Source organism: Anopheles nili, chromosome 3, assembly GCF_943737925.1.
Source record: "Anopheles nili chromosome 3, idAnoNiliSN_F5_01, whole genome shotgun sequence".
Lineage (NCBI taxonomy): Eukaryota > Metazoa > Arthropoda > Insecta > Diptera > Culicidae > Anopheles > Anopheles nili.
Genome location: NC_071292.1, coordinates 20,444,518 through 20,469,214, shown reverse-complemented (window position 1 = coordinate 20,469,214; position 24,697 = coordinate 20,444,518). Strand labels below are relative to the sequence as shown.

The 24,697-nt window shown below is 47.0% G+C and overlaps 1 protein-coding gene across 1 annotated transcript; it reads right to left on the bottom strand.

Annotated features, from left to right (window-relative positions):
- Positions 1-13,599: 13,599 nt before the first annotated feature.
- Positions 13,600-23,901, bottom strand: LOC128725293 (larval cuticle protein A2B-like). The gene is made up of 4 exons (XM_053819027.1): positions 23,780-23,901; positions 15,339-15,419; positions 14,825-14,941; positions 13,600-14,743 (listed from the first exon to the last, which is right to left on the bottom strand). Exons 1-4 carry the CDS (start codon positions 23,789-23,791, stop codon positions 14,348-14,350), a joined length of 606 nt encoding a protein of 201 aa, XP_053675002.1. The 5' UTR covers positions 23,792-23,901; the 3' UTR covers positions 13,600-14,347.
- Positions 23,902-24,697: the final 796 nt, after the last annotated feature.

Sequence of the window (24,697 nt, the reverse complement as noted above, 5' to 3'; positions counted from 1 at the left end):
TTGGTAACGATGCAAACCGATCCTATACCGTCAACAGCATCCTCGCAGCGTCTTGCATGCTGTATCATTTTATTTGTCGTTTTACTTTTCGCATACAATGCTGCAGTTTTGTATCTTGAACAGCAACCGCCCATATTTGTAAGCGCTATGTTCCATTGTAGCATCCCGCGAAGAAGTACACGTTTCGCTCGTCTGAATATGAACCGAAAGCAAGCATGGATTTTATGTTCGATCAAACGTCATTTTCCATACAAAACCCTTTACGGTATGTTCGAATAATCAAAGAACGGTCTCTCATCGGCATTGGCTAACGGCACGCGCATAAATGAGAGAGATCCTCATTCGCTGCAACAACATCAAGAGACATTCTATCTGTCCGTAAAACGCAATGGTAAGAAAAAGAATCGGAAAACTCAGCGTGTGGTGCGCGAATTTTGATTCACTAACGCACGATTATTATTCACCCGCTCTTTAGCATAAAATGTTTCGGCTTAGCATACGAATATACATACATGTATTGTCAAAATTAATCGTAAAACTAACGCATCATAGCCGCTTCACCGGAGCAACACAAATGTTGCGAGGTTTCCTTATTAGTTTATTAGTTTGGGTATAATACTGGTTTTGGGTTTAATCGCTAAAGAGTTTTGTTCTAAATTTAGTGCAACAAAATGTGGAAAACAATTGCGCAAACGAATGAGAGAAGCAAGAAAAAAAAGAAAAAAAAATCACAAAATGCGTTTGATAATATGAAAATAACAACAAGCTGAAAATGCAATGCAAGCATAAAGAAAAAAAAGGGAAATACAAAAATGAAACTAATAACATGAACACTGACCGTATCACAGAGAAGGAGCAAAAGCATATGAGAATCGATGTCAAACATCGCCAGCGGAAAATGGAAGAAGTTACGTGTATCATTCAAGTTACCAATTTATTTTCTCCTGCGTTTTAAGCGACACCCGTTTAAGATGGGTTGTTGCTAATGTTTCGTTTTAAGTTTTCTCTACAAACCGAAGTTGCCACGATGCCAACACATCTTCCTTCTGTACGGTTGGAAATGTCCGTGGCGCTTAAGAAATGATATGTAGAGGCAACACCTGCTTGAGTCGGGGTTGACAGATTACTTGTAAAAAGTAGCTCTTAGGAAGAACGCAAACAACCAACCGATGGATATTCATTTCAGGAAGCTTTACTAAGAAGTAAAGCAAAACAAAAAGCTGCAACGATATGTTGCACCATTCGCTTGGTGTCTCCGGCAACCACTGATTCAGCTCTAGAGCTAGCAACAAAGCTTGCGCCATTCGTGTCTGTATTTGGGTGACGGTATTGATTGGAGTCGATTACAAACACACGTACGTTCAGGAAAAATTTTGGTGCCCGGAGACCACCTATTTTACTGAGTCTAGCCAACATGCAAGCGGCACTTCGACCGTAGAGCAGAAAAACTCACTGCAAAAGCTGCACTTTTTCACCGTTGATGATGAACAGTGGTGGTATTACGTGTCGGTTGGTTTACACTTTCTTCGGTTATTATTATTGGTTTGTTATAAGTTTATTAGCAATGGCATAGCGTTGGTTTAGTTTCGATTAGCTGCTAAGTGTAATATATTTGTTCGATAGAGCGAAAGTATAAGCTAAAATCAGTAAGCATCTGATAAAAAATGTGTTTAAGTGTAAAAACTTTTGTGTACAAGCTACAGCTGACGAAGAAGACACAAAAGCTTGCAGCAACTAAAAAAAAGGGGGGAACACTTTTTTTTCTTGTACAATGACGATAAAACCTGTATCGAGTAAAATTTATAACGTTATGAAAGGAGCAAGATTTATGGAAAAGCTAAAACGAATAAAACTCAATTTTTCGTACATTTTCTTTTCGTTTGTTTGTGTTACTTTATCCGTTCTGTTTTGTTTGTTCGATTTCTGTTTCCTGTGTTCGTTTGGTCATCGTGTCTTTGGTACGTTGGTTGGTTTTGTAATACTTTACAGTAGATTTATGTGGTTACATTCTTTTAGTTTGTGTTGAATACTTATTTATAATTTTATTGATTTTTTTTCTATTATTTCCAGATTATGTGTAACGATTTTTTAGCAAGCGTACATGGAATCATTTTCCACTAACGATGTTTGGCATCAATCTCATATATTGCTCTGTAGGGGATATATTATTTTACAAAAAATCACCAAAATGTTTAAACAATTAGTTTATTTCAACTCAATCATTCCTCAAACGAAAAATGAATGCAAACCGTCCATGGCTTGGAATGAAGACAAGAGCACACACAAACAATGTGCATTACCACCTCTATCGAAAGATCGATCTTATTTCAGTGCAGTTTTCTGTTTCGTTTTCAATCTATACCTGCTGTTGACTCATTTCGCTGCTGACATCGTAAGTACGAGTGGCAACGATTCAGCGACACATGGCAAGAAGGCATGGCAGAAGCAGAATATACGAAGTATTCGCAGAATACTCCACTCCACGAGATCAAATGCGATCGCTATGGATCGATCTTCAGTATACACATCAACGCTGTGCTGCAAACTCGCAAACAAGAACCGTAAGTCACATATGCAAGACATTTGATCTCTTTGTTGCAATATATCGCATGGGAAACATTAACACACATGGCAAAAAACCCTACATGCTGGCGAGACACGCAGGCAAGGATGATACGCGAGGGAACGAAAATTTACTAACGATATACCAGACAAAATTGTAAAACAAAAAGAAACTTATCTTTAGGAAGCAAAGGAAAAACGAAAAAAAAAACTCATAAATATTAACCTGTAAATTAAGAGTAAGTCTTCGGCACGTCTCTTACTCTGACGAGGGCGGAGCGAAATCGATAAACTTTAGGTGTATTATGGTGACGTTAGGTGTATACTTGCTACCAGAGCCAGATGGGCGAGCGTGGAGAAGGCGATCGTGAGGAATGATCATGACTAAACATTCACAACACTAGAAAGCGTACGATAAATGTCCAATTGCATCATCTAGCGAGCAGCCGGTGCGAGGAGGAGCTTTCCGTGGATGACAAAAAAAAACGATTCCCCATAAAAGAAATCCCCGCGTAGTTGGTAGTGAACGTGAATGAGAATAAGGTGCAATTTTGGATTAAAATTTTAATTTATATTTGTATTATTAGAAGGCGACATTTTTAGGCATCTAGGTATTTTACGGATAACGTGTAGATGTGAAAAATTTAAAATTAAAATTAAACAAAACAAAACTAAACGAGCATCGGGAGGGTGGGCAACGGATCTTCGATCCTCGATTGCTGCCGCGGCGGTGAATCTACTGGAAAAGCTATACCATTTCAACCAAAAAAAAAAACTACTCTACACCATGGAGCAACATGGAGCAGCTGGGCCGCCGATCGGTGGGAGGCTATCCAGAAGTGAAGTGCTGTAGAAAATACGAATAAGACCAGTCAGTGTTAATCATCCCCCAGCGGGCAGAGATACGATGGGTGGATACAAAATATAACTATATACTTCAAGAGATACGATCAGAAATATATTAAGAAGCGGCAGTGGCAGCAGCGCAGGAGAACCGACACCGTGCCACCTAGCTGGGGCTCGGCGGTTCACGATATTGATGGTGAATAGTTCAAAATTTGTGCGGTATACCAGATTAAGACGAGGGGATTCGAAACCATTCAAAAGAAGATAAGGATTGCATAGATACTTTTAATCTTGGAAGACAACACATACAAAATTTGAGGCGTTAGGGCGTATATGTGCAAAGCAGAGTAGCCTGGTGAGAGAACGGAAAAAACTTGATGTAAGTACGATACGGTCAGGCGAGAAAATGTATTTAAAATTATTCCCTAGATGTTTCGGTGTAGTTTACCACATGAGCAATCAGCAAGAAGGCATACCACGTGAGAATCAAAAAATAACAAAAAAAAAACCTAAAACAAAACACCCAAACCATCACGCGTAGTAGCAAACACAAGCTTTGGGAGGGTAACTGATCTCTCTTAAAATACACTCCAACACACTCCTACACCTAGATGCTCCTTTTGGAAGCTCGATTCGGATTCCTCACATGAAGCATAAGGAAAGCTAGCTACGTTTGCTCCCGAACGAACACTGGCGAGACACAAGCACACACTCGGAGATAGAAACAAAATTAAACGGGAACGATGTTACAGCTGCTAAGGCACCATAATCGAATACAAAAAGTACAAACTTGTTTAGGAACAAATCGCAAATCGTAGAAGAGAAAGACAAACAAAAATCCTACAACGCAAGAAGAGTATATTAAAGTTAAGCGGACGCATCAGAGCGAAACAGAAATCAAAGTGAACAAACCACTGCGAACAGCAAAGTACGACAACTAAACAAAGCAAAAAAAAAAAAACAGGAAGAAAAATTGCACTCAGTTGTGTACCGAGTGACAACACCACACGGTACACGCGTGCTGCGAGATCATCCTCTGCTACGTTCAGCATATGACCGAACGGCAAGGAATTCACCAACGAACGGCAAACCCGACGAACCAATCTCAGCCACTTTCACACTCACTCTTTAGTACATCGACTCTGCGGAGAACACGGGGAAAGGCAAGTGACGACGCCTGTCGAGGCAGGAATACAGTTCAAATTCAAACACAAAAAAAAAGCATACACACACTTTTCGGAAGTACAAAATTTCAGGGTTCAAATTAAGGAAGCAAAACGAACATTAGCCAGTAAAAAGAAAGAGTAAGGGGAAGAGAGAAGAAGAAAAAACTAAAATAAAAGTAAATGCAGGCAAAATATTAGGCGAGATAAAGAAGAAGAGGAAGAAAAAAAGAGTTCAAGTACTATTACAGTAAAACAAAGCAAATGAGTAAAACAAAACGATCGTGAGGAGAGCGGATCGACGAGAGTAAACCGACAAAGTACATTTACCTTGTATGTAAGTTAACTGTAATTAAAAACGAAAGCAGACACGACCTTTCGAGAGTGCGTTTGCGCAATTGTTGAAAGACGTCGAGAGTGATACTGTGGAAGTGGCGATGGGAACCTTGTAGAGCGTAGCGCGTATCAGCGGGATGGGTGAAAACACTGCGGCAAGCTTTCACGTGAGGAGCTATGGAACCGATCGGGTGGCAAAGCTCTAAACCCCTGATCCTGGAGCAGGGTTGGCTTGAGGTCGCACCGTACGAAGGCAGCATTGTAGACTAAACTAAGCTGTAGCAGAGTGGTTGCTGATTGCTTGCAGCAAAGAAAGGTCGACAAAACAAAACAAAACAAAACAAAAAAAAAGGAAACAAACACATACGTAAGATGTAACATTTAGAAATTCTCGACATTTGGTAGACCAGTGTTTAGTCGATACAGCAAGCTATTTTTGGGGACGGGGAGCTCGAAAAGTGATGGAGATGAGACATAGATGTAAAGCAAATTTGCCCCATACACGAACCGACACTCTCCTTCTCCTACTCACAAAAAGGCACGCGCATGTACACAGATATACACACACACACACACACAAACTGACACACCTACACGCGATGAGAAGGATACTGGCAGGACAGGCATCCAGGACGAACGCAGTACGCAGCAGAAGGAAGGAAGGTTGGTCATTATTTGAACTTTCACTTCGGTAGCTGATCAGTTCCGATCGAAGCACAAACTAATATTCGGCCACTATCACCATCAATGCGAGCCGCTAATGGCGCGCCCAAAAGATCAGCGGGCGCTGAATATTTCTGATTTATCACGACCGCCGTACGAACTACGAAAAATGCTCATATCTTTCGTTCGTTACGAGATGTATCAAAATTGTTTACTAAGCACCGAAATCACGCAACGTGCACGTTGCGAAAGCGGCTGGGAAGAGAAAGAGAGAGAGAGAGAGAAAAAGCATGGAAAAATCGTGCCGGATATATCAGAAGGATAAAAAGGGGATCATCCTTTTTGTGTTTGGGATCGTTTCGATGATCTAACACTGCTTCGCATGCATGCTGGCTGTCATGAATGAAATACGAGGCAGCCGACCGATACGAGTTCCATGCACCACCGCAGGACCTTTCCCGGGTCCTTATCCTTTTTTTTATTTGCTATCATGCAAACGGTTCCGTTCTCGAACACATGATGTTTATTTTCCGTTCGGTTCCGCTCGAGCAGAGAGACATAGATGAAGATGCGTTTCGTTCATGCAAATACGAATCAACAGTTGGTTTGTCTACAAGAGGACATCCTCCGGATTTGCTTATCATTTGATTGCTCGTTCGAGCTGTTTCGACGCACAACCCACAAACCACTCCCCAATTGAGTTGACGTGCACACGAGGTGAACGCAGAGCATCACCACCGGTACTGCTGGAATACAGAATCAAGAAGTATACTCAAAACTTTCACCGTATACGAAAAACGTAATCAATATATTTCATATTGGAGCACCTCTCGGGCCTTACGTTGAAATGTAATCAAACGCAAACCAAGATGTGGCATACCGTGGCCTGCGGCTTCAATGGTGATGCTTCTGATATTACCCAGACGAAACCCTGACGGACGAAGTTTGAAAACCTCACAGTCACACTGCTTTTTGTGAGTGTAAAGAAATTATGCGAAAAAACGAGGACGTGGTTTTTGTTGGTATGTAAAAACTCCGGGTTTGACAACACTGCTCTCGTGGCGATTATGCTCGCGCGCAGCTTGCGCTATCCGCCGCTGCCGACGGCGTGGCGCTAGTAGCTGCCAGAGGGAACAGCGTTGGTGCGATTTTTGTGCCGACAGCCCTTTGCCAGCAGCAGTTTGTGTTTTATTTTAAACGCTTACATTTACTCTTCGTTATTTTTTTCACCCCTTTTGCGAACCAACTGTTTCAACAGCTGTGAAAGAGAATTATTATTAAATAATAGATTATATCTGTGATTTTAAATACAATGTAATTAAATTAATCGACGAAGAGCGAGCGGAACGCACATAACCGAACGGATCGAGTAAGAGTGACGCGCGGAATCGCGGACGACCGCGATGATATGAGTAAATCAGACCTTCCGAATCGCGGACGAGCCGCGAATGGAAAGCGAATGGAAACCCATTTGGTAATTTGCGTTCGAAAACACTTCAGTTCGGCTTCAGAGTACAGCGCTGTACAGTTGCGTTTCGGCATTTCGAGGAGCGGCACACGTACGCCCCTCCCAAAATTACTGCCCTTTCGGAGGCTTATACGCACTATTATTCTTCTAAAATGGTATCCTTTTTCCCAAAAAAAAAAAAAAAAAACGAGTGGCTCATCGCAAACAGCATTCGGAATCCAAAAATTATTGAACAAAAAAAATCAACTTAAAATTAAAACTTATTTAGATGCTATCATGAAACAAAAACAAAACTATTAAGGAACGATAAAAGGGAGCGCGAGCGAGCGAACGTGTATTATTGCATGCAAGCCCGGTGGCAGAGCAGCGTGGTAAGAAGCGTAGAATTATAAGTAAAATTTCAAGCAAAATTCACATCTTTGGATTAATCTAAATCTTAGTTTTCGTGTGTATGTTTTGAAAACTGAATCTAAGCGTTGCCTCCGCGGATGCGATGAAACCCAGCATCGCGGGCAACCCACTTACACTTTGGAAAAAAATGTAAAATAATTTCGGCAAAAACCTTTGGTAGCAAACTCTGCACTAGTACTTATATGGCGTGAGCGCGATAACACGACTACTGAACAAAACACAAGGCAAAGAAACCACGAAGGATGCATACAAGAAAAACACACACACACACACTCACATGCACTCACACAGAAGAGAGGGTGGAAATGAAAGAAAAACGGATACAAAAAAGCAAGCAAACATGAAAACATAAAAAATTAACTGCGTACAGTGAGGTGCAAAGAGGAAAACTGATGAGAAAAAAAATAGAAAAAAATGGAAACAAATACGAACAAAAAAACGGCCCGTGGCGAAAGCCAGCGAAACAACCCGAGTAACAAGTGAGACAAAGAAAGAGTAGCGATAAACGGTGGACGGTACGGTGGATAGAACAACAGAAACACACTACAATATGATAATTTATATATAAATATTATATAAATAAAATTAATTTGTTGCTAAGTGGCGCTGTTCGTGCGTTGGAGTCTAAATATCACAACTTGCTTTCCAGGAATTTGTGTCTCCTTCCCTTTCGCAGATACTTCTAAAATGTACTTGACATGCTGAAGATAGTTTGTTTTTTTGTTTTGCATAATAACTTTACATTCTTTTTATTTTCCGTTTTTTTTCTTTTTGTTCCAGATTTATTTTTCGTTCTTTTGAACTGTCTTGGGGCACTTTCAAAGCCAACGACTGTTAGTTTTCCCTATTGCCCGATAAGTGACATCGTTTGGCACGCGGCTGTCCGTGGCTCCAGTTTTCCACCGCATCCTGCGAGCTGCTATGATCGAACAGCTGTGATTGCGTGCAGCTTTCACTTGGTCGTCTCGATTGCCTTGGCAACGGATTTGAGCGCGAGAGAAGAACCGAGAGAGAGAGAGCGCGAGAGAGTCTCGCATACGAATTTCCAGAGCGGTTGAGTGTGTTAATGCGAGTGGAAAAGCTTACTCTCTAGAGAAGTCGCGTTTGGCTGGAGAAGCTTCCTTCCAAATGCCAGCCTCAGGAACCAGCTGATGGGAAATTGTTGCTCAAGCTCAAACGCTTTCACTCTCTCACTCTCTCTGAGGATCGGTCTGGTACCGTTCTCTCCCACTAGCCACCGTGTCCCACCGGAAGTGGCCGTGGGAAAATCGTCCCGGAATGCTGCGAGTGCTGCCACAGTTCACGTTCGTCAACGGAGCCTAACGGTGGTGTATCCTTTCCCAGGCGCATCCTTGCAGGACGCAGCCGCGTGCAGGATCACGCGTGACGAAATCGTCCTCCGATCGAGCGGAGGAGAGATAGGCGAGAAAAAGAAAAACCAACAAAAAGGCGACAACCGTGCATCATTATCCTTTCACCACGTGTGAACCTGTTCCGTGTGGGTGTGCGTGTCTTCGTGCGTGTGATTTTACTTTTTGCGTATCGATATACGTTAGAGTATACTCGTCGTCTGGCGCTCATCCCACCCACAAGGACCTTTCCGGCGCGCGGCGGTTACACTTGGCGGTCGGTATTTATTTATATTTCCATCCCCACGGGCGAAGTTCGATGTCTGGTCTGGAGGCTGCCGAAGGTGGAATACCGCCACGGTGCGATGTATTTATATGCACACATAAATCCTGGCGCGTCGCGAGCACAGGAACAGGATTTCCGGCGACTGGCGGTGACGTCGGGCGGCTGCACTAGCTTTTTTTATTTTTGGTGGCTTGCTTTTATCATCGACTTGCCATCGCCCATGTGCACAGGTCAGACGGTTCCGGGATGTTCCCATTGTTCCATCTCAGCTCTTGTAGATCGGTTTTCTTACATTTTGAACCGTACCGAACCACCTAACCGGTGTAGCAGGGATACCTCGGAGGCGGTGAAAAATGGTGGAATGAGACAAAAAAAAAAGATGAAAAGAACATTTGACAAAGTCGGTTTGGAACCGTGCCCGAAACTCGGCCCTCTTCCCACGTTTTCTGCTTGAAATCCACTATCGTGGTACATTATTATTTTCCCATTCAACCACCATTCATGTTGCCCTCCTGGTTTTTGGCTTTCCTTTCACGATCCACAGGATCCTGCGGCGCTGCTGCTCGATCATGTTGGCGATTTTTTTCTCTCTGGTAAAGCTAACGAACCGAATCCGGTTATCCCGTTTTCTTTTGACCGAATGGTAACGTTACCTCATCTTTCTGCTCTCTCTCTTTCTCTCTTTCTTCTTCTCTCTCGCTTTTCTCCTCACCAAAATCCAATTTCCTTCGCCTTTGATATTTCACATCTCCTGGCGCCCCGTTTGGGTGGTTTGCCAGCGAATGCAGCCAGGGATGCGAATGCAAACGGCAAGCTGGGATTAAAGTGCAGTTCGTCGGGCGGAAAGTCCTTCCCCGCCATCGTGATCCGGTTCCGGAGCATCCGTTTGGGGCTCGCTTTCATCTTTTCCCTCTCCAGAGGTGGACGGCGAGTGTATCGCCCGTGAAGGCAAATGGTCGAAGTGCTGATGGAAGGATAAATCTCGCTCCTGAAACACCAGAAAAAAAGAAGCAGAAGCGTGTGAAGCAGAAGATTAATTTAAAAAGGCAACGCTGAAAGTAAACCCACCCAATTCAACCTCCTTCCTCCCAAAAAAGAAACCTACGTTCGCGTGTGAGTGTGGCTGTGAGTGTGCGCCAGTGATGTGATGTAAAAAGTGACCGGTTTGGCTCAACGACCTGCCAGGAGGATTAGAAAGTTCAGGCTCGAGTGGGAAGAGGATCTCACCGCTAAATCCGTGCCGTTTTGTGGTGCTTTCGTTCTTCAAACTTCGACACCTCCGCTGCAAAACTCCACAGTCTCTCCCTGCTCTCAAAAAGGACGACCGTGCGTTTGGCTCATTTCCATCAGGTGGGATCACGGTTAAGACGCCAGCGACCCACCACCGCGGTGGATTTAAAGCTGGAATTGAAAGAAGACTCACCCCCACGATTAGGTAAGCTTATTGGAAACGCGTGAGGATATATAAATGCCCCGCTCCGGTATGTGGGATTCCGTCATGCGGGAAAATCCTGCGAACCTTCTCGAGAAAATGGGCAAACAAATCCACCAAAAAAGAAAAAAAGAATTTGATGAAAAACGGCAGGTGGCCGTTTGGGTACATTTGCGAAAGACGTCTGCTCTATGACCGCGCTCGCCAAACACCCCCACGGGGAGTGGGGGTTAGTGAGGGTGAAAACACTCACGCAAACTCACACACGCACGCCAGCGTCGGGGTCGTTGAAATTTTGCGCTGAAATTCCAAGCATTCCGTTCAACCCAAAACGATGAGGGATGACCCGGCGCTTTGGGTCGCTTTTTTCGACACTCTTTTTTTTTTGTTTTTGCTCGAGCCTTTCCTGTCGGTCGGCTACACCTACGTATCGGTTTCAGGGCACTCGAGGACGACATGAAGGGCAGGTCCCCGTTTTTGCTCTCCCCCCGCCGCTTACAGCTTTATTTCTCATTCCATTTCCTTCGTGCCGGAGCGCGTTTTATTTTCCATTTTAATTTATTCCCCGCGAGGATCGGATAAATATTTGAGCAACAGTTACAAGTCGCCGGGTGCTGGCTGCTGGGCGTGGGTCATTTTTCCATGCACAAACACACACACACGTGCGCACGGCCCACCCTTTGGGGGTGGCTCGAATTGGGAACGTTTGTTTTTCCCTCCTCAGGTTTAGCTAAGCAAACGCGCGTGCACGTTTCGTGCCATCGCTTCCAGCGATCGTGAGTGGAGGGGATTTTGCCCTTGACCCTTGGGCGGGAGAGACCCTTGCGGAAAGAGAGAGAGCGAGAGGGCCAATTTAATCCTTTCAACAACAGGGTGGTGGGTTGTTTCCCCCATTCGCAAACAAATTGCACTGAGCGGAGAAATGTAAGCACCGGTTAAAATTTTAAACCACGTACCACGCACCGGTTGAAACTGTTTGGATAGAAAAGCGGCTTACGGTGGTTGGTGGTTGGTCGCCGAAAGGTCGGAAAAAAGGACTCACCCCGTGTTGCGACAATCGCCCTCGGGGGCTCTCCGCTTCGGTACTAAACAACGGTTTATGGCCATCGTTAGCCTCCCGCGCAGATCAACAACACCCGAGGTTGTTTGGGGGGCCAAGGTGCAAAGATAATTGCAAACTAGTTTTAGCAGCGCCTTGCGTGGCCGAGGATCCTTGCGACCGGACCCAACCGAGGGTAGTTTGGGTGGGATTATTCGCAAGCTCGACCGCTGTGGATGTCTTCCACGGGGATGAAAAGCAACAACCGAATAACAAAATAACAAAAAATCACCTAAAAGCGCAGCGAAATGCACCACAAAACCGAGCAGGGAAGTGCATCGTGAAAGAAACTTTCGAAATGCAATTTTGTTGCATCCTTGCATTTTAACGCACAAACAAAAACACACCCACAAAACAGCCCCGGATGGTACTGAAAGCGCCACAAATGGCTGCCCCACAAGATGCGGTGGTCCTTGGAGAAGATGAAATGGGCGCACCGGTCCGATGGGGAAGGACATTAAAGGACATTAAAGTTTTACTATCGCTCCGGTGGGGCTCCCAAACCACCAGGCGAAAGTGCTAGCGCGCTCGAGTGGGCCCCAATTGTGTGGTCCATTGTAGTCGGTAAAGGGAGGCTCATCCATTTTTTTTTTGCTTTTGCTTTTTATGGTTTCGTTTCTTTCGAGCGCACAACAAAGTGCACACAATCGCCCGGCATGGCTTTGGTGGCATTCATATCCGGTCGCTAGATTGTGCGAGATGGAGACGCTCGCTTTCTTTTTCTTCGGATTCGAGCACATTCATTTTAATTGCAAACGCCGCTCATCACTTTTGCGGCGGCAATCGAGCGAAGGATTCAAATTTATGCGCACCCTTTCTGTCGCTTTCGTCATCTTTTTGATTCATGAATAAGTATGTGCAGGTTAGTGGGTTGTTGCTTTCGTGCTCTCAGTTCCTCCAGGGGCTGTTTGTTCTAGCAATCCGCTTGCCTTCGATTCCTTGATGTCCGAGAGGAAGTTTAATCGATTTTCCCAGTGCGCTGGTGTTTTCTGCTTACGAAACAAACACAGCCTTTTTGTTCCCCTATCTTTCGTGGAACGCAACTCAATTTATGTTTAGAATTATACCACCACCAGCAACTGGGGTGTAAGACGATATGGATATAATTTACAACAAGCGCCAAAAAAAGAAGTACAACTTCATCGTGTTCATTTGAGCAGGCTGGCAGAGAACGGACGCCGGGATAAAAGAGGATATCCGATTAATTCCCTTCGCGCTTGAATGATGAACAAACGAATCGCAAAGAAAAAAAGCAACACAAAACGAAAAGGCTAGCAATTTGAATTTGTTATTTGAATATTGAATTACCAATCGAAGCATAAAATTAAATTACATTGCAGTGCTATAGCTCCGGATTCAGCTGATGGTGTTGGATGGGGCCATTTGTGGCCCTTTTTTATTTCGATCTACATTTTATCTCATCTCCTTTAAAGAAAGAGAAACATTTCGAGTAGAAACATGATGCTTTTGGTGTTTCTCTTACGATGCACACATTAAAGTGCACTTGCAATTACATTAACATGTATCCCCTTTAGCGAAAAGCACGCTCCACCCAACACACACCCAAAACGGTGCCGCAGCATCCTAGCACGAGATGGGATGGCTTTTGCGTGACTTAGTGATCGCATCGCCGCTTGTTGGTAGTGGTGGCGTCTAACGCATGACAGAAGCGCTAGCGTCAGTGTTTGGTTGAATGACGCCGCGATCGCAAGTGTGGCCATTTTGCAAGCCAATAACAACCCACGCGTCGGATGGAAATACGCTTTTAGTGCACTTTCTTTTCGTTAAATCGGTTGTTTTATAGTTGCACTCGAGTGTTTTGGGAGTATTGTGTGTGCTTGTCGTGTTTCGGAAACCGGAAGCGTGCGTGAAGTGTGTGAAAAGCTTGCTTTTGTTTGTGAAGAGCTGCTGCTTGTGTTTACCTTTAGATTTCAGGTCCTAAACCCTGAACCCCCGGTATATGATGTCATTATGCATCGGTGAGTAGGCTGAACAAAGCACTTTCTTTCTTAAACAACGATCAATCTTTGCGATAATACTTCCGTAAATCCTAAGCGACAACAATGGGCAGTAGGTTAAAGTCCACAAAACAACCAAATTTGCAAGGTGGCGTCACCAGTTCTTTCATTCATGGTACCGTTATCTGAACACAAGTGACGCGAGAGCATTTCGACTGTTCTGTTCCTGGTACGCAAGCGTGCGTGCGTGCGCGAACGTGCCAGACCAGAAAGAGTATTACTTTATTCCATCGTGGGGCTGTTGTTACAGATATTTAGTGAAATAGAGTCAAAGCCTGCTTAGCGCATGGGGCGCTTTTACTACGGCCTCACGCAGTAGGCCTTGGAAGGGCCTTTTTGAAGGCGAATGATGGGTGGGAAGATAGAAAGAAAGACTCATAGGGGAAAGAGAACTAAGAAAACTAAAAAAAAGTGACAAGGCAGGATGATAGATAAAAGGGAGAAATAAAGTACGTAATACTGCGTTTTACTGCACCGGGGCGGCCCTTCAAAAAAGCCGCCGGTGCTTCCTAACTAAACAATACAAGAGTACACAAAAAATAAAAGAACATCAAACGGAACAAATCTGAGCCATCGGAGTAGCCGCGTGTGTGCTTCTGGGCGTGCGGGGGCATGTGTGTGTTTGTGTGTGAGTGCATTATGGCCTGAGTCGAGTCGTCATGGTGAGTAGCTTGCGTTGCGATGATCCTGCAAGGACGCGCCTAAAACACCTCCTTACTTGTGGTACAGGGCGTGCGAGTAGACGGGGGCGTGCGAAAGGACCGGAGCATGCGCCACATGGACAGCCGGGGCGTGGGACACGTAGGTGGCGGCAGCCGGAGCATGGTAGGCAAGCGGGGCATGAGCCACAGCCACGGCCGGAGCATGCGAGACATAGGTGGCAGCAGCCGGAGCATGATAAGCAACCGGGGCATGGTAAGCCACCGGGGCAGAGTGGGCAACGACGGCATGGGCCACAGGGGCGACAGCGTGGGCAACGGGGGCAACGGCGGCAACGGTCTTCACGACAGCGGCATCAGCGCTCTTGCTGACGACGGCGTTGAAACCGTTCACGGGATCGGCGGTGTAATCGACGGTACGACGGGTGCCATCGGGTTCCACGAGCGAGTACTGAAGGGTGGGATGAAAACGAAGGAAAAACCCCTCGGTTAGAAAATCACCCACACAAGGGGAATGAAATCGTGAACCTACCTGACCCTGCACAACATCTCCATCGCGAGTTTCGTGCTGCTGCTTGTTATCGCCGGTCAGCGAGTCCTGCACGTCGTAGCTGAAGCTGTACTGGGGGTGAGCATCGTACTCCTCAGTCTAAAGGGGAAAAGTGTGGGAAAATTCGGAAAATCAAAAACACGAGATGATCACTGATTTTTCCATCTGGAAAACACCATCCCGTAAACCCCATCGCACGGCAGATAATTCGTCTGTCCATTCGTGCACAAAGTCCCATGCCCGTTCGATCGGAAAAGCGCCAGTTTGATTCGGTTGTGCTGAAGACGTTACAAATCAATTACAGCACAAACCGCTCATTCGTGTCGCGGGTCCGTTCGATTGTTTCCCCGATGGAACGGGACACCTTAGCTCAGGCAACACGGGTTCGAAAGGTGGCGTAAATTAATTAAAAACTTTCCAAACCACCGAGCATACAAACACACACACCGGGGATGGGAGTGAAACGGTCGGGTGGGCGTCCTTAAAAGATCCTTACCTTGACGAGGGTGGCCGGGGCGGCGACTCCAACGGCGACGGCGTTCACAGCGACGGCGACGGCGGCCAGGACGACGAATACCTGTTGCGCGGGATGAAGTTGTCAAAAGCACACCACCAATGCGATGGGATTAAAAATGGAGAGAGCGAGAAAGAGAAAATGTTTAAAACTGTCGAGGATCGTAATGGGGACGCGAACACGTTAAACGATGAAAACATCATATTTGCCACATGCAGCGGTTCCAAAGCCGCGCCGACAAATTGTCTCCCTCAGCGAACAAACGAACGAACGAAAGAAGGTGCTTGTTTAAAGGTGAAAAGAAGGAAAAATCGGGCAGCGTGGCCAGAGAACGGTTTTCCCACACCTGTGCTGTGCTGTTTTCTATGCTACTTTTTGTTTATTTTGTGTGACAATTTTGGCAAATGAAATTTCATGTGTTCACGAATCGAAACAAAGCTCCAAGAGCCACCCTGCGGCTCGGTCTCGGGTCTTGGTGGCACGAATGTCGAAGTGTACGGAAACGACCGAACGATTGTTGTTCATCGGTGGAAAACACTGGGGAGTAGGTGGTGTTTTTTTGTTGTTACTTTTTTCTTCATCACGGATGGTTTTCTTGTGAGCAAAAAAAAAAACATCAAGCAATAACAAGCGCATGGCTGACTGCGATGGTACTCGAGCTCATAGCTTATTGCTTTTCGCCCACCGGCTACAATTTCATCCTGCCGATGGTCGATCAGAGCCTCATCGAAGTAGGCGAGCTTTTTCTCGCTCCAATCGAGCAGTTCAGCTTATGTCGTTTGGCAACAAACGACCCAAATACACAAAAGCGACGGAACAATTACAGGGACCGGCGTGGAAAACGGCCTGAAACGACAATTTGACGCACCTGCCTTAGGTGGTACACCTTATTGAAGGCAACGCTTTTCCAGCACTCCCAATCACTCGGTAGGGCTTTAACCATAATCGGCATTATGGAGCAAGGACATGGAAAATCGTTCGATCGGCATAAAAAAACTTTTTCTGGCGATCCGTTTCTGGTTCGTTTGCTGTTTTTTTTCTCTCCCCCCAAAAACGATTGTCTCCCGAATCGCAAAACGGATGGTGCCCGAGCATCTTCGGCAGCTTACCGGGATTAATTGACCAAGTTTGGCTGTTTGGCTGAGCGGCTTGAACAATATTTGGATGATGGAAGTTTTAAGCCAATGGTAGCCCACCCCCGGGGAGGACTTAATGTTGGCGATGGAATGTTGGATGGAAAACAAAAAATAAAATAGTAGGTAAAGCCCATCGCCTGCAGCCGATTGTGATCGAACGCTCCAAGCAGAAAAACTTTGACGTGAAACGTTTAAAGAAATTAGCGAGCCTTTTTTTCGGGCTGGCTTGAAAGGTTTGGAAGCCATATTACGTTGTTCCCATTCACAGTAAATTACAGTTCAGGTATGCTTCAGTTGGGTGTTCTACCGAAACATTCCAAGTGGCAATAAATGAAACCATTCGCTATTGTTTTATTTACTTTCTTTCTGCTTTCCTTCCACTCTCAAAACTTGTGCCCACTAGTCACGATTACGCTAAAAGCCCTAGCACTTTTAGCTTTCGCCAACATCGAAAAAACAAAGTATAAACCACGTTGCATAGTGAAAACAAAAAAAAACAGAAGTCCTTCCTCTCCAACTCTATTCGAGCATCTCCTCCCATGCTTTGGGCTTTGGTGTTGCTTTGGTTTTGCGCAGCTGACGGTTTTTATATCGATCCAAACCGGGGGACAGTTTGGTTACGGCTCGAAAACTCATCAAAAGTTTAAATTCGCAAACTTTGGCCATGTCAAGCCATCCCAAAGGGCGGCTCGGAGAAGCGAAAAGGGCTCCGGCAAACAGGCACTCGAATGATTCACTTAAAACGAGGCCCGTGGCTCGGAGGCTCCCTTTGATGAAATAGTGGTGGAGTATTTTCGTGCGTGTTGGTAGTTTTTCTTTTCGTTTTTTTTTGCTTGCTGTGTCCCTGTTTTTTAAACGATGATTTATTCTACCGGGTCCTTTTTTGTCCTCCTTTCAAGTGAGCCTACACGGCAGGGTACGGTACGTACAAAAAGCAAATCAAATGCATGGGGTGGTAAAAAAAACGGAGGCACGTGAAAAATTTATAAGCGTATTCGAAATCGATCGCTCGGAACGTGAATACGCACCACGGTGCGTGGAAACCGTGGCAGAACGGTCGATTGGCAAATGGCGCGCGCGCGCGCGTGAATCCTTGTGGTGCGCTCGTGCAAACGATGAGTGGATTAAGGATCCGTTTCCACCGTCCCCAACGGATAGAGGCTGCAAAAAAATTGAAGAGACATGAGAAAAGGAAAAAAACACGCCTCACAAAATCGCCTTCAAACGAGCGAAAAATTTACCACCCACAACGAGTGAGCCTTTGCAAACCGATGTTGTCCGAGTCTGAACGGAATGTTTGACCAACGTATTAATTTACGCCACTAGGACGACGACGGTGGTGAGCCCACTTTCGTGACTCACACTCTTTTTGGTGCTTTCGAATCACGGCACGACTCGCCCAGATCCTGTTACAGTGACTCTGGACGAGCACCGGAAAAGGGAAAATGGTTGCGTGCACACCAATAAAAAAAAGCACCCGAAGAAAAAGGGACCAACTGGATAATTAAATTCATGTAACGAGTATTCGAGCCCGCTGGGTGGAGGATGTGCGAGAAAGAGAGAGAGAGAGAGAGAGAGAGAGAGAGCAGACACTCCGCGAGATGGAAAACAACATTAGTGAAGTGATCTTTGCCTTCCCCAAATCTCCCCCCCAAACCACGATTGCCGATGGGTGGGTGGGTGGGTGGGCTTCCGATTTCCACACTTCCGGTTGCTTTCGTTAGCGACCGGTGCGCTGGAAATTCGCATCATTAGCATTAATGTCATTGATCTGATTCGCTCGTCTAAATGGTAATCAGCGGCGCCGGTCCGTTCGTCCCCCTTTCCATCCGTTTTCGGGTGCGAAGGTCACGCCATGGGCTGTTTCTTTTTTTCATTTTTTCCTTTTCCCATGTTTTTTTTGCCAGCTGCTGCCACCGTTTCCTGTGGCACGAAATTTTGCGAGAGCTTTGGTCGTGTGATTTTTTTTGTTCTGTTCATTTCAATTCCCTTTTTTTGTGGGGGGTTTTGTCGGGTTTAATAACAAAAATGACCACCCTTGGTCGGGTTGGGGGTGGGCCGAGCAGTGACCCGTGGAAATTTGTCCTGTGATCAATGTATTAGGTGAGCTGAAGGAGCTGCGGAGAATTCGAGCAGTCCATCAATCGTTCCAAAAAGTGAAAGGAAAACAAAAAAGTTCGTGGGAAAGTGAAGTTTCTTTTTACACCAAACAAAAAAAGGATGAAATTCTCCGAAAGTTCCCCGTGGTTGATGACGCGATGGAAGCGGCTTTCGCTGCATGCAGCCGGAATTTACGAGCTCATTCCTTTCGCAGTAGAAGCGGCGTACTTTTTTTACCTTTTACTCTCCTGTTTCGGTTTGCGGTTGCCAGCTCACGTGAATGTGTGGTTTCTTCAACACCACCCCCATGCGATGTAATAAAAGGATTACCAAACGAGCGTGTTCCGGATTACGCCCCCTCGAAGGGTGGTGGGGAGTTTTCCCTACATACATTTTCTCTCTCTCTCTCTCTCCTCCTGCATTCGTTCATCGGCTCTCTCTCTCTCTCTCGGGTGAGCTTTCACCAAGCCACCAGGACCACGAGCCAGGATTATGGCGACGTGCTTGTGTTCGACCAAAAGGGCGCGCTTTTCTTATCCTCGGCTCAGAGCTTTGCCTTCAATTTGCTGCTGCCATTGAATGGTTGATTTTATGCGCTCTTTTTTTTTTCCAGCGGGTGTGGTTTTTGAGCCTGATTTTTAACCACCCGCTGTGACGCTGGTAATCTTCTATGTTTTGCTTCCATCCATCCATGCCAGCCCGTTTAATGCCGATCAAATGCATGCTCAAGCCACTCGAGCCGTTTTCCATCGACGGGTTTTTCGGTGAGCCCTTCCAAAGGGTGGGTGGGCACACACACACCGCAGGCGAAACCTGCGACACCGATATTTGGGTAATCGAATTGCATTCGCTCCGGCACGCGTGCGAGTGACGGTGTGGTTATTTATTGAGCTGTTTACGGCGCGCTATGGCATATGATTGAGCTGTTGTTGGGGTTTGCCACACGGCATACCCACCCATCCACGCAGGTGTTGTTTTGACGCCACGTCAGCCCCACTGGGGAGGGTTTAGTCATCGTAAATGGTTTATCGGCATCTTCGAGAGGCTCGTCCAGCCGGGAATCCATTAGAATCCAGGCCTACGGTCGTGTGATCGACCGCGCTTACTCTGGCGTCTTACTCGTGAGCCATCGACAAGGTGGTACGGTTTCCGTTCCCAGAATCCGGGAGCCATCACGGGATCCCTTCCGTAATCCCCGAAAACGAAAACCACAAAGTACGGGCGTCCTTGAGAGACACGACCGTGGAATGACACCAAGAGCCCGGAAGATGGCGTTCCTTCGCGCGGTTTCGTGGCGAGTTTTCGCAACGCTCCGGAATCCATTATCGGTATTTTCGTCCACTTCGAGGAGGCGTACCAGCGAACACACAGACAAACTGCCGCCGGCACGTGTCCGGGTTCGCTGTCGCGAGAAACGCGTCCCATTTCGGTTGGGTGGAGAAAAAAAAAACGCTACCCTACCGTAAATGGGCGCCTTTCACTTGCATGCGAAAAGTGTCCCTGCCCGGTGGGTGAACATTAGCGGCACTGACTGGGGAAGTAGGAGTGAAATGGCTCGTTTGGTAGGTTGACGAGATTAAAGATGCTTTTAGTGCATGGATTCGTGTGTGATTATCTTTTTTTTTGTCGCACGATACGAAATGTGGCCACGATCGGAAGGAAGTTCATGCGTTCGTAATGGGCTTAAGAAAGGATCAGGTGGAAGGTGACATTTTCCAAGTGTGACATTTTCCTTGCGGATATTAGCCCACAAGTGCACCAGCTGCAGTTTAGTGCCGTTTAGTAACACTCTCAGGACCTCAGGTGCTCATGTGGTGTGTGTGGAGACTATCGACCGTTTGGCCGTGTCAGGTTGGATCCTAACACACCCTTCGTAACGATGGTACTCGTGTAATGCACGCGATGCGGAACTACGACTCAATCTACTGGCTGCAATGGCCGCTTGTAAGGGTATTAAGCCAGCTTCCATCCATCACCCGGTGGTGGGAGAATTAAATTTCTCTCGCACCGGGCGCCTCCATCGGGGGCGAAAATGGAAAAGCTTCGCCATCGCGCAAGACACCGCGACTAAAGCACGAATGATGGTGCTGAAGCAACCTAACCCATCTTGGACGCTACGGAAAGTTAGCACGTGTTGGTGGGTGAATTTATTGCACCACAACCCACCATCTCGTGTGCGCGCCTTCCGGCATCAATGATTGAAATAAATCGAATTCCATTACCATCCCATTTCGGTGCTTCGAGTCGAAGTTCCGAACCGAAAAAATCCCCGTAAAAGGGAAAAGAGTGTGGCCCGCTGGCTATTGGGTTGTTGACATTTTTGGGGAGGCGAACGAAATAAAACTGGCGGCTTCTTCGATGCTTCGATCCCGAAAGCACCCCGAAGGGTTTCGGTTCGTTAGGTTTGCCGATCGGTCGATCGATCGTCGTTGCGGGCGAACCGATGGAAATTGCATTGCCCATAAATTAAGGCACAAATTGGGTGGATTGTTTTCGCGCAACGGAAGATGTTTGTGGCTGCTCCCGAAAGCGCAAGTTTCCGGGCGTTTTTCAGCTTGTGGCAGCCATTTTCTACCACCGAGCGTGGTGCTCCGGAATCGATCGCACCGAACACGGATGCAACAATGGGGCAAACCGATCGATCGGCAAGCTAACCAAAGGGGCGGGAATTAGTCACGTTGTTAATGAGATGGTGAAATTTTAATGAACCAAGGCAGCTTGAAAACTTCTCGCCTTTTGGGAGCGAGCCATCTAAGGCAAGGAAACGGGTACCGTTCCGGACTTCTAGCTGGTGGCCGAGGTGGCTTCGGTCGTTCTCAACCCGCGCAAGGATTTCGCAACCGGAACGGAACCGATAAAAGAGGCTGGGTGGAGTTCTAACGAGAAGTGGTTAAATTTAGCCGCGCAACGGAACCGAACTGCGGCAAAGTTTGGTTAGGACGTCTTGCGCGATGGAAAGCTAAGGTGAGTCGGGCACAACCCACCCAAGCTGGTTTGGGAAAATATATTTCCTTGTGGTTCAAATCGCTCCTTTGTTCGTGTTGGTGGATTTTGCTAACTTTAGCCGTTTGCGGCATTCGGGCTTGTTTCGGGATTATCGTCTAATTGAGCAAGCCCCGTTGGCTAGCTAATATCTTTGCACCGGATGCTAATAAACGAGCGAGTGATTAGAACGTTCGCATTGTAATCTTCGCCGGACCGGTTGAAAATCTACCTTAAAACCTTCACCACCCACTCTGCCTATTGTTGGAGCCCTGTAAGCCTTTCTTGAATCGATCCACCCACGTGTGCCCATGGAGGTGAGCCGAATCGAGCTGAAAGTGGTGCCCACGCAAGCGGAAAATCTTAGCTCGTACAAGTGTAAAACAATGCCCGCAAGGCGGTGGCAAAAAGTCTGTCCGGATTAATTTTTTATTTCGTTTCGATTGCGCTTTCCCAGTGCCGGACGGATGGAATGCATCCTACGCGCTGCCTTCCACCCGGGTGTCCTGGCCGCCTAGCTAATCTGACGTTGATCTGTCGTGTGAGGGGCATTTGTTGTTAAAATGAAAAATTCCAACCAAGCGTGTCGGGAGCATTAATCGAATGCCGCCGGAAACGCCACCGCTGGTGCCTCGAGAGCCGTCCGTTGGATTGTCGTTTTGATGTTTACGCTCCACCAAGCCCTTAGGCGAAGAGACCAAGTCCTTATCTCGCGAGCACCAGCACCAAGGGCGAACTCGCTGAAGCGCATGATTAGCGTGTATTTCGTTCCGAAGGGCTGCTGGAAAAGCCGTGTCCCATATTTGCAGAGTCATCAAAAGCGTCGCCTAAGCTGCAAGCCGCGAGCTTCCGGAGGGGCAAACACTCACCGAGAACGGCCCTAAGCTGGCTGGAAGCGATGCATCCCAGGTGGGTGTGCAGGCACGCAAACAGAAGCAAAAAGCCAACCCCAGGGCCAATGGGATTCGCGAGAACGACCGCCAGACCGGAGTGCCGAGTCGGTGCGTGATCTAATAATTATTCATTGACTCAAATCAGGTGACAGCGCAGCGGGTACAACTCGCGGTGCCGCTTTACGCTCAAGACCCCCCGGGGAAGGAGCATCATTTTCCGCATAATGCAGCTCATTGTGTGGGCGTTGTGATGAAGTTTCACCTGACGAGCGCGAGTGCAGGTTGCATTATGCAGCACGAAAAAGGCTCGCTAATAGCGGATTGATTTGAATTGCAAATTGCGTGCTGCACAATCTTTCCTCTGGCATTCAGAGGGCCCAAAAGGGGCAGCCAAGGCAGGGGCGTGAAAGTTTTTCCACCCCCCTTCCAGCTCATTCCTTTGCTTTTCCACCTTCGCTGCTCGGCTGCTCGAAACTTTGGCACAACAATTCCCATTTATATGCCCGGGAATAGTAGGCTGAAAAACTGAAGCGTTTCTGAAGCGTTTTTTGCACAGCTGTCTAAAATCGCCGCGGTTTCAAAAACTTTTCTCCCACGGAAACGCCAGCTGTAAGCCACATCTTACTCTTGCAAGTGGGCGAGCAAAAAAGAGAAGAAAAAAACCCCTCCCCGGGCTTTGGTGCTTATTTATTTAGATTCCCATTACCTTCGTTTATATTTCCCGCACGCACACCTGTTATAACGGACCGGTGAGTTTTTTTTTTCCGCGCGCACCCGTGTGTTCGCGAGGGTTAGCAAAAGGATGCGAAAGGATTTTTTCTCTTATATTCCTCCCACCGGTTGCGTGGAAAAGTGTGGCAACCGAATCAACATCCGTGCGCGCCAACACGCACAGAAATCACGTGGATAGGGCGGAATTGAATTTCCTGCTCCCGTTGCGTCATTCACCACCAAAAGAGTTACCAACCCGCTTCGGAAAGCGTTAACCATCCCACTGGCTGTGCCGGCGAGTAATCGCCAAGGGGAGTTTTGACGGGTTTCTGGCGAAACTTTTCTCCAACAAGAAAAACATTGTGTGGGTGGGTGGGAAGCAACAAAAAAAAAGCCTTGACCGAATTTGCCAGCTTCCGTGAGGCTTCCGGTTTGGGCGGCTGCAGGGATACGTTTTGCGTTACGGTGGAATCTCAGAATCGGACACTTTCTCTGCAAACAATCAGCGCCCAGTTGCAACTTTGACCTTTAACCCTCACTCGAGCGTTCGCTTTAGAATAGTCACCCCACTTACGTGACGAGGAATGAAAGAAGCTTTTACCTTGGCGAACATCTTGCGTGTTTTTTTTGTGTGAGTTGTTTTTTGTTGTTGCTTTTGTTTTGCTCTCGCAGCTTCGCACCGCACTACTGTCCTGGCACACTTGTGAGTGAATCGAACGCAAACTCAACTTTGATACCGTTTCGCTGCAATCGGTGCACTTTATATACGCGTGCCCTTTCCACCGCGACCGCATGCACGCACGCACGCACGTAGACCCTCCCGGTGCGTAGGTACGATCGCTAGAGCGAGACGAAAGCGTACGAAATTGATATCGCCACACCGGCCGACTTGAGCCCCTTTCGACCAAAACCCTTCCACAAAGCAGCCGGTTCTGAGCCGGCTGCGGTGTGGCTCCCGGGCCGGGTGCGTAAATGTCGCCCGCGAGTGACACCCTCCTGCCGTGGTGGCCTGGAAAAGGGTGGCTGGTGTGTGTGGGGTGGAGGGCGGAGTGTACGCATTCCGTGTTGGGTTGCGCGTATACGCGCCTCGGGACCCTTTGACATGCGTCGTGCGTGCGTTTTGCTGCAAGTTCACGTGCCTTATCCCCGGCCGCTGCGTTTGTATGCGTTTGCGCAGGCGGGTTGAATTTTTTGGATGACGGGCTCCTTCGATTGGTTTTTTTTTCTTTCGTCTTCTTCTTCGTCTTCTTCTTGGGCTTAGCACCTCTCCCACGAAGCTTAACCGTGGCCCGATCGTTTTGGGGTTTCCCTTCGCCCGATCTTGATTGTGTGCCGGGTCGGTGAAAAATTACAAGCAAAGTGCATTATCATTCGGGCTTGCGTCGAATTAATCATAACCGCAGCGCAGCCTGCTTTGACAGCGTCCCGGGCAAGGTCGAGCGTTTGTTTTTTTTTTCTTTACGGATCGACCACGAACTCTGCGCCGCGGGGTTTTGCTGCGATTTGTCAACGGTTCTTT